This window comes from Tigriopus californicus, chromosome 10, assembly GCF_007210705.1.
Source record: "Tigriopus californicus strain San Diego chromosome 10, Tcal_SD_v2.1, whole genome shotgun sequence".
NCBI lineage: Eukaryota > Metazoa > Arthropoda > Copepoda > Harpacticoida > Harpacticidae > Tigriopus > Tigriopus californicus.
In genome coordinates this window covers 11208816-11218844 of record NC_081449.1, presented here as the reverse complement: position 1 = coordinate 11218844, position 10029 = coordinate 11208816, and the positions used below count along the sequence as shown (strand labels likewise).

General features: G+C 40.7%; 1 protein-coding gene across 1 annotated transcript; it reads right to left on the bottom strand.

Moving 5' to 3' along the window:
• Positions 1 to 5336: 5336 nt before the first annotated feature.
• LOC131888244 (uncharacterized) lies at positions 5337 to 9277 on the bottom strand. The gene is made up of 2 exons (XM_059237046.1): positions 8845 to 9277; positions 5337 to 6655 (listed from the first exon to the last, which is right to left on the bottom strand). The coding sequence occupies exon 2, from the start codon at positions 6609 to 6611 to the stop codon at positions 5460 to 5462; it is 1152 nt and encodes a 383-aa protein (XP_059093029.1). The 5' UTR covers positions 6612 to 6655; positions 8845 to 9277; the 3' UTR covers positions 5337 to 5459.
• Positions 9278 to 10029: the final 752 nt, after the last annotated feature.

Genomic DNA, 10029 nt, shown 5'->3' with positions numbered 1-10029 from the left:
CTAATAAAGTCTCCTGCGTGCTCACGGTTTCTTTTTTTGTCCCTCACAAATTCAAACGAGCACGTGTCTTTATGCCGAAATGAGTATATATTTTGTAATTTGGGTAATCGAAACTGGGTCAGATCGTAACATCATCGTGACATGAAGAAAAGTAACGATCGCCATGACAAACAATGGAGCACTTATCTTCATCGTCGATCGACTATCTAGAATAGAATGGATGGATGTACTCATGAAGCCATTCAAACCCTCATGGCAGTTCATTCCTATCAAAGGAGTGCTTCCATAAGGGCCCTTATTTGCAGCGTCACAGGGCCCAAAGAAGACGGGAAGAGGCACGGTAGATTGCTAAATAAACTGCTAGTGCCTTGCCTTGCCTTAAACACAATTTTTCCGGACATTATGTGACAAAGGTCATACACTATATGTAGCATTTTTGTAGAATAAGCCAAAAACAACACAAGCACATTATAGTTCAAGAAAAAGGAATCGGCCCAATCGGGCCTTTATTTCATAGAGGCTGAGTGACAAAGCGCCCTCTGAAGTGCAGAACGTAACCATATTTTGTGCAGCGTAAGGCGTCTATTAAAGTCGAACGCATCACACGAGACAGGAGAGAAGATAAGTCCAAAAACTATGACAGTCTTTGGTCTTCTTTTGGTTAGGGCCATTGAAATCACTTCATCTCAAGGAGATAATCCCCTTGAATGCAAGTTTGATAACAGATATACACTATTTGCTTGGATTGAGTATCCTCCTTAAAAAATTTGAACAACCTCACGAGTTTGGGGATAGAGATTTAAAGTATCAAAAAATCTGACACTGGAATTGCCTGGGTGTATAATATGATTATTGGTTTGGTGGCAGGGATGGAGGTGAAAATAAATAAGGTTCCAAACGGACTTTCGTTGCATAAATAAGTGCTATTCATGACGTACGTACCCTAATGCTCTACAACAATTTCATCGATGACTTTGAATTCTAAGCCTAAGGTATTGTCAATAAAAAATGTTTACACAATGTAAAAAGTCTATTTTCAAAGGCATTGCTTCGAAGTTAGCAAACACCCCTTTTATGTGAGGTCACTGTCTGAAACTCATCACAAAGAGGAAAAAAGTAAGCACTCCTAGTATGAGCGTTAAAAAAAGGAGTAGTGTTATTGACAATAACTCACAAGTTTGAATTGTTGAGCATAATTCTATACAGTGGTTAAAATGCCTTTTTATGTAAATACCCAAATACAACTTGACAGAAAAAAAATCTTTTGACTTATTGATAATGAAAAAATACGTCAATTACATTAAACTTTGAAAAATTGCCATTAAAAGTTGTTTGTTCTAAGGAAAAGATGAAATAAGTTAGACTACTTCTTAGCAGTGTGTGTGTTGTTCAACGTTGTAGAAAAATAACACTTAAGGGTTGATGACTTTTATTCCCCGAATCATGGAATTGTCTCCCTTTGGGCCTAAACTAAGACTAATCCTAACGTGATTTGTACGTAATGTATCGAAATGTTTATTGTATCTATGTAGATATAGAGAGCGAATCAATTAATCCTCAATCATCGAAAGGCAGTCAAGTGAATATCTTTACGGCACATTGATTACGACTTTCACGTTGTACACTCTTGAGTTAGGGTCTTTTATAGCACCCTCTTCCATGCAAGAGCACGTTTTTCTGTTTAATTACCACCAAAGCAGATCGCTTAAGAACTTGCCACACAGTACAGTACAAAAAATCGAAATTCAGAATTTTACGAAATAACTATGAAATAGTTGAGAGATTTTGGAACCCCCATAGACGACATTCATGGTGAACTCAGAGCTCATTTATTTAGAAGGGGAGGAGACTCATAATGTGCGTAAAAGAATAGTCCTTGTCATTTTCCTCTCCCTCATCTCATTGCGTACACATGCAAACGGTGAAACATAAGAATACACTCTAAGATGCCTGAATGTAACAATGTATTTTTTGATGAATAACTTATTGTATATATATATTCTAACACCATAGATACACCTCTAACCCTTCTGAGAGACCTTTCAAATCTTATAGGGGTATAATTACAAACACTTTCGGTATCCAAATAGGGACAAACAGAGAGTTATATATTGTATACCTGCAGCATACCAGCGACTTTTCGTCATCATCTTTTTCCATCAAATTGTACTAAAAACTTTAATGATAAGTTTAAAAAATAATATTTCTAAGGTTAGTCACAAAAAACTTGTATACTGTGCTTTTCCTAGTACTATTTTGTTGGAAACGATGATTGCCAAAGTGTTGATGTGTTGCCAATCGTGCAGTGTACAACCTCTGTTAAAGTGATAATTTACTTGTCACAATTGTTCGTAATTTTACCCATAGAGCGTTTGAAACTCCCAGAAGAGTTGATGGTACAATGATTGTCTCACCAACTCTTCTGGTAGTTTCAAAACGCTCTATGGGTAAAATTACGAACAATTGTGACAAGTAAATTATCATTTTACAAGAGGTTGTATACTGCACGATTGACAACGCATCAACACTGGCAATCATCGTTTCCAAACAAATAGTATTAGGAAAAGCACAGTATTACAAGTTTGGGAAATAAATTGTTCATTAAATAATCTATTGACAAAGTCTGGCATCTTAAAGCCAATTTCTGGTTTCTACGTCTGTTTGTCCACACTTAGGCAAAGCAGAGGGCGCTTCCTCCGCTCAATGAAAAAGACTTATTGGCGGTACGGTTAGATTCACCAAGACTTGGGCAAGAATTTGAGAACTAGGGCCAAAGAAAGTTGTAAGATACCGCTCTTGTCTCCGAAGTAGGACCCGTAGAGATTGGGTCCAAGTCTGGTCCACAAAGATTTGTTTGACCTTTGGTGTGGTGTACTCACTGGAAAGCAAAGACCTTAGCAGCGAAGATAGAATAACCCAATGATTTGGATGCCAATTGTTGGGGGGTCCAGTAGTGCTTGGGGCAGAGTGTCATTCATGTGGAGACTCTTATGGAGCTAGCCTTTTTTCAAAAAGCTCAGGGACCTCATCTTGCTGAAGATGATAAAGGCAGTCAACACACTGTGTGTATTGTGTGTTTCTTCAGACAGACTGTGATGCGGTTGCCGGTGTTTTTACGGGACTCCAACAGTCTTCACAATATTTCCTTCCTAGACTGTCATTGCTGAAAATGCAGAATTTGTTTCGCTGCTCAGTCGCATCTCACAGACTGCTCCAATCGTTTACTGAAGGAAGGCAAGGGAAAAAATTGCAAAATGACAAGATGCCGCCAAGAGCCAATGCAAGAGCCAATACAAAAGTGTCTAAAATGATAGTACTTTCAACATGCAACCTTGCAGGGCATCTAAAGCTCCGAGTATAGCGCTCTTTCATTGTTCTGTTTTATTGTCATTATACTGTTCTACTTTTTATATGGACTCAACACTTCGTCTCCAGTCTGGTCTGGCTGTGACTTTTCCAGCATCGCTGTTTTTACTTGGAATCGATCGTTTTTTATCCCGAAATAAGACAAGTCATGCAAAACACTTCATCCCGTTTATTTCCCCGCGCTAAACGAGGGTAAAATTTTCGCCACATCCTGTCTGTGATAGTTTTGAGCTTAAGTATATTTTGAGCCACCAACTACTTAATGTAAGCAAATCTGTACAAACCTATAAAAAGTCCTGACTAATGATTGAAGATTTCATTTTTTCTTCTTCTTTCAAATCCCCTCCGGGTAGTTGCTACATGTTTTTTAACTTTGAGTTTCAACATTTTTCGTAACCTACCCATCTTCTGGATTTACTCCCCATGGTAGCGTTTATGACCAATTCTAATTTTGTTTCCACGTTTATTAAAAACTTCTCAACAACGTTCTATAACTAAAATTAGAACTGACATCGGTGGAAACGCCATAAAGATTAATAACAATCACTTCACTGAATCCAAAGATTTCTACATGTTTCAAGTGCAGTCAAAGCCCAAATTTACTTTCCATGTATATGCCTGAGTTCAGACTTGAACTGCAAATATCTGTTTCATTTTGGTAAAACCCTGAATTTGAAATACATGAGTACGTAGTTTAAAGTGTTTATGTCAAGAAAGATCGACTACAAGAGTGTCATTTGAGAGGTATTGTTGAAGTGTAAACGATGTAGCGCACCTTAAAACAGGTATAAAAAAGACGGTAGTTGAATGACGGTATGATATATGCGACTTTTTGCTAAACAACCCATTGCTCCCCAACTAACCGGTTTGTAATAGCTTTCGTCTCTTACGATACCTTCTTCTGGTCAAGCAATTTAGGAATGACTAAGCAACATGTCGATTCCACCGTTCAAAATCTGGTTTTTGAGCAGCAGTAACTGCATGTATACAGCCGTCTTGCAAGATCTCTCACAATGGAAAAACTGATACGACATCGACATCCTCAATTGTCGAGACTTGTCAACTTGCCTACCGAGTTCCTCTCATAATGGAATTCCTCCTTTCCTCCTTTTCCCAAGCGAGATTCCCAAGCTGATATGGCCCCTGGTCTCAAAGACGTGATGTGGAGATCGTTTCTATCGTTTCTCTAATTCCGAAGGTTGAGAGGACATGGCGAATCTTGACTTTCCTACCATCATGCATGCAGGAAGACACCCTAAAGTTCATTGGGGCTAATTGCAAAACCCGCTCCAAAAAACAATAACCACCATTGGCGCATCTCAGCTTCGTCTCGTCTACTTTCAGAAATTATTCTACTCTTGGGAAGAAAAGAAAACGCATAAAAAACGCCTTCACCTTCTTCAGTCGTTCATGGGGTAAACAGGCATGGTATGAGCTAGCACCAGGAGGACTAGTATGATACTCCAGAAACCCGAAGGGCAATTATCTTTGAGCCCTTCCAGGACGCTCGATCTGTAAAACTGGCCGGCCCATTCTCAAATGGCTCATTTTTTACCAAACCAGTTTTCCTCTACCTTGGCCCATTTGGGGCAGCCGTCTACTCAAGTCTACTTTTTTGGGAAGCGTAAGATTTCTCTACCTCGCATAATGTATCATTATCTGTCCGTTCATCCGCCTTCAGGTCAAACTTTTTTTTCAGCATTTTTTTGTCCAAAAACTTTTTGTACGTAGATATACATATATATTGGGGATCTCGAGAGTTTCTGAGACATGAGGTTAGTGAGATTAGGGCTAACCCTCAATTTGATGTCACGGAAGAATTTAACAATGCGAGATTTGTTGGCAGTTCACAAGCCCATGGGATTGATGACCAGATGTCACCTTACTGTAAGTGACGTGAATGTAAAACCTCACACTTGGCTTTTCCCTTAAGAATTATTAATGATTTCGAACAAGTCCTTGAATGCTGAGGTAAGATCGTTTTATTTCTACCTAAGGTGTCGCATGTGTTCCAGACGGTTTCTTTTCAGTAGGTATGCCATGAATAGACGTTTTGAACTCAGGAGGGGTTCACTTTACTCGTATTCTTGTCCTCAAGCGATTTGAGCACTTGAAAGAAACTCCTGTATGGAGTAACCAAAAAGTTCGTGGTCTAATCGATACTTGTCATATAATTGAAGAACTTCACTTTGAGACAGAGTCGAGAAGTATTGGTGTCTTAGTCGGGATGATTGCCCACCTTCTTGCCTATGAGTGTGTGGGAACAGATGCGCTTGATCCGCCATGTCTAAGCGGTTCATCAGTTGATCAAGGTCCTTTTGAAACGTCTCCAAGTGAATGACGAATTGCGGCCGGGTCTGTGGAGAGCAAAGCGAGCATTCTCGCCAGTAAGGGGCCCAATGATACGATAAGCCCTTATGATCGGCCATTTCAGGGCCGAGTTCGGCGGTTCCATTCACTAGGAAACGAACGAATTCGGGAAAGGTGAATCGAAGCTGATCCTTGGGAGACGTGAGCTCCTCATTGGGATGGAACTTTTGCCATAGGGTCTGGATGAATCGATCGTTCCCATGTTGATGCTCATCCAACATTTGCTTCAAGAATCCCGTCACCGTGTCCACTGATGGCTTGGTAGACAAGGCGTCATTGGTTTCCCTTGAGAAGTCTGTTTGACAAACGTTTCGCCATTGTTTTGCCAAAAACCGCGTGGGATCGCACCAGTTTTGGAAGATCATTCGATATACCGAGATCAAGCGATCAAACGGATGTCGCACCACGACCACCTTGAAGGCTTGCTCGAATCTATCCTCCCAGCTCAGAGCTTGCCATTTGGACCAGGCGATCTGGCTTTTGGGCAGGCTTTGAACAAATCGGCCCCAAGAATGCGATCCAATCTTGTGGGGCACACACACACTGGCCACGGATTTCTGGGAGAACAAGAAGACAACTTCGGAACCCAGAGCCTTTAAAGCATTTCCACTTGCTCCCACGTCACTCACGGCCCATGATTCCGGTCGGAATGGGTCGGAATACTTTTGACAAACTCGATTGAGCCGGACCACCCTTTCTTCATCAGGGCCACCAATGACTTCTTCGACCTCATCCAAATCATCGACGTCTTCGAGAAGAATGGAATCATTCAAGCGAATCATGCATGCCAATGTCAACAGTACCACGAATAGGAGAAGGACCCAAAGTAGATTGGATCGTAGTCGTAAAGCCATCTTGATTGATGTTTCAACCATGATCTTTAAGTACCATTCTCTCTCCAAGAGCCGATTCCGTCAAACTGAAAAAAAAACGAACGATTTTTGCCCTCTTAGATGAAGGTTGTTGGCTTTCAATAGTCAAGGCGGCATTCAAACCAAGAGACCCCTCGCCATTCGCCCATCAACTCGCGCTCTCGAAATGGTTGGGAGCGACGAGGCGATTCACGAGCCCCTCCGAGTTCACGGATGGTTTGACGAGAAACCACATCAACGAGGAAACTGGTTTTCCTCCGTATTCATGTTCATGTTAAGCGAACTAGGGGTGACCTGTTTCCTGGGGTTACTTGCTTTGGAATTCAAACCTTGATGGTCAATAGTAAACACTCTGATCATACTGAAGGGGCTCCTTGACCAGAGCGTAGGAGCAGTTCTAGCAGTTCTAATGATTTTGAAGTTTAAGCAATGACCCCCATCGGCCCTCCAACATTTACCTTTTGGACCATACCCCTCACCTTTGCCCAGTTGTGGCCATGAACATACCATGGGGACCCAAGCTGGACATTTATGTAGGGTCCTGTCCGATCCTGTCCGATCAAAAGAGAACGACGACAAGTTTTCTTCGACTGTTTTCTGCTCTCCAGAATCTAGGTCAAAGCGAGAATTAGGGCTGTAAAATCATTGAGACAACTCATGAGGCTCGAGGAAGTTTCTGTTGTCTAAGATGTTGAATCATTTTTATTTTTCTTAAGGGACTGCAAGCACTATAGATAAGTCTGATATCTATCAAAACAAAATGATAATTATTTTTGTAGCTAAGATTTTACAGATTGTGCAGCTGGTACAAAGAATGTCATTCAATGACAAAAAAGTCATGTCTGATTGATTAAAAACAAGTTATAACGAAAAATGGTTAAGAACAAAAATGAAACACTTGGTCTACCAACGAGATGATATTAGCCGAGCTTTGAAGTCCCTGAACATGGGGTTAGTCAGAAATTTTGGACCAATATCAATCTTAATGAGTTTTAAACGATGAGGCAGGGTCAGATGTAATAAAGAGGCGCACCAAGTCCGACGGTATGAGGTTACATAGTTTCGGAACCCGGTTTCCTACATAAGCTTTTTTTTATTTTTTGAACCACTGTTGTATCTCTCGAATTTTTTCATCATTCACGCTACATGATAGTCATCTCGTCTCATTGTACGGTGTTTGACTATCAAAATTTTGACACAGACCATGAATACGTTTGAATACATTTGGGGCCCTTTTTAAGATCAACTAACTTTGTTGTGTGATAGATATCAAGATGTGATGAATAAAGGTGAATAATGTATTCCAAAATATCATGGTCTTAAAATCAAAACTATTCCTTTTGGTGTTTTTTACTATGATTTTGCTTCAGCGAATTTTGGTTTTCTCAAAGTACATGGTTTGCATTGTATTTGTGCGAAAGACTTAAAAACCAGTCAGCTGTTTGTGACAAAAATCATCACGGTTGGCTCAGAAACGTCCGTTAGACTCAAAGAAGTCTTTATTTCAACAGCAAAAGATTCATGAAAACATACAGTATAGCCCACCTTTTTTCGCCCGTGTATTTGGTTCTCACTCTCTCCATCAAACGCCTTGCATCTTAGATGACAAATGGCAACTTTTAAATCTTTACAACCCGAAAAAACTCTCGGAGGTAAATGGTCGTACCCATTGGCGCTTCTTTCCGTTCATGTTCTGATGGAAACCACTGCCTGGGTTTCTCATTTTCTCCATAATTACATATTTGGTCGCTAGGTTGTGTGATCAAAGGTGATCATACGTGAAATGTCAAAGGTTGAGTTTATTGTAGTATTCAACATGGAATATCCATCTGCCAGATGTCCATGTGCGCGTTTCTTTTTATGATGGATTCAAAACCAATTTTCCTAGCTCAATAAAACTAGTGCCTTGGCCTCAAATAGGGGAATTTCTTGATTTTGATTGACGTCCATGAACTTTGCACGATGACAAGGGTATCTCCTTCGAGTGAGATTTTTTTCCCTCTGGCGGACAGTTCTCGAACTTGAAAGAGGGAAACTCATTCGAACTCCAGTTTCTAATGTTGATCTGAACAGCGGCGGAAAAGTGAACTCAAATTTCGACTCAGCTGGGAGCTCTAATAACTCTAGAGATTAAATATGAAGAACAGGAGAAAGACAATCCGATTAGACTTGAAAGATGATCTCCCCACCCGTCTTCCAAGCAGCTCATAATTATGGCTGTCACCAACATGCCCACCTGTAGAAGCGATATACACCACTTGTGGTCTCATCATAGCCGTTCCCGATGTCAATCCGAATCCAACTCAGTTGGACTTTGACCCACGCGAAAGTGACTTGTTCTCACTCAAGAGTTGAAACAAAGATAACACAGCACTGACAGGTCCTCATTGGGTTGGTTTGTGAGGCAAAATCGCAAAGAGACTCCAGTCCTGTTCACAACCTCCTTGAATGAGTGTCTGAGGTGCTGCTTGCCATCGCCAAATTCCTCTCATCGCGTTTGAACCAGGCCACCCATCCGTAAGAATACCAAGGATGAGAGCAAAATAATGGGTTGGGGTTCGTGTGTTTGCATATAAATGGCGTACATGAAATAAATTCAGCTGGAGGGTGGATTCACAAAAAACCAGAGGTGGCACAGCGATCAGATCACTTTGTGAAAGTTTTCTTGCCATTATTCCCTGACTAATTAGCGTCGGAGAGGATTCAGGAATTTGTGATAAGCGAAATGGAAGGTTTACAAATAGGCACGATGACAGATCGTTCAGTTGTTCCCTGCTAGTTTCTGGATATATTTGAAAGCATTTCATCAAATTGATCCTAAACTAGGCTTTGGGTTAGCCAAGAAGACACAAACTAGCTAATTTGTTTTATACATTTGAACCCTAATCCGTTCAAAATGTCAGTGGTCTTATTTGGTCAACCAATCCCGATTGCATTGGATCTTTTAAGACAAAAAAGGCAAAAAGAAGTTTCCACGGACAAGTCTGTCTTGACAAAATGAGATGAGTGCAATGACGAAACTAGTGACTTCCTATTTGGAAACCCTGAATGAAATTTATGATGACTCACGAATGTAACTCACGGATAAGGCCAAGTGAGAGCCACATAAAACAGCACCCATCAAATTCAGCCTTAAATATCCATAAATTGCCATTCCACGGTATAAAATGCAGACAACTGAAAATCCACCCCATCTGCAAACAAGAGCCAAGTGAGATAATAAAAAGTGAAAGGAAAGAGTGAAGCAAAACAATTTAACAAGATGAACATTGTGTCCATCTTGACGGCTCGTGAAACCTGGTGGCAATGTGGGTGGGCCAATCATGACTTCCCTCCAGCTTTTCAAACCTCGCACTGTCCTTCCCAATTCCCATTAGTTCAAAATCCTCAGAGCAAACTTCAGTTCTGTCATTGTTACGCT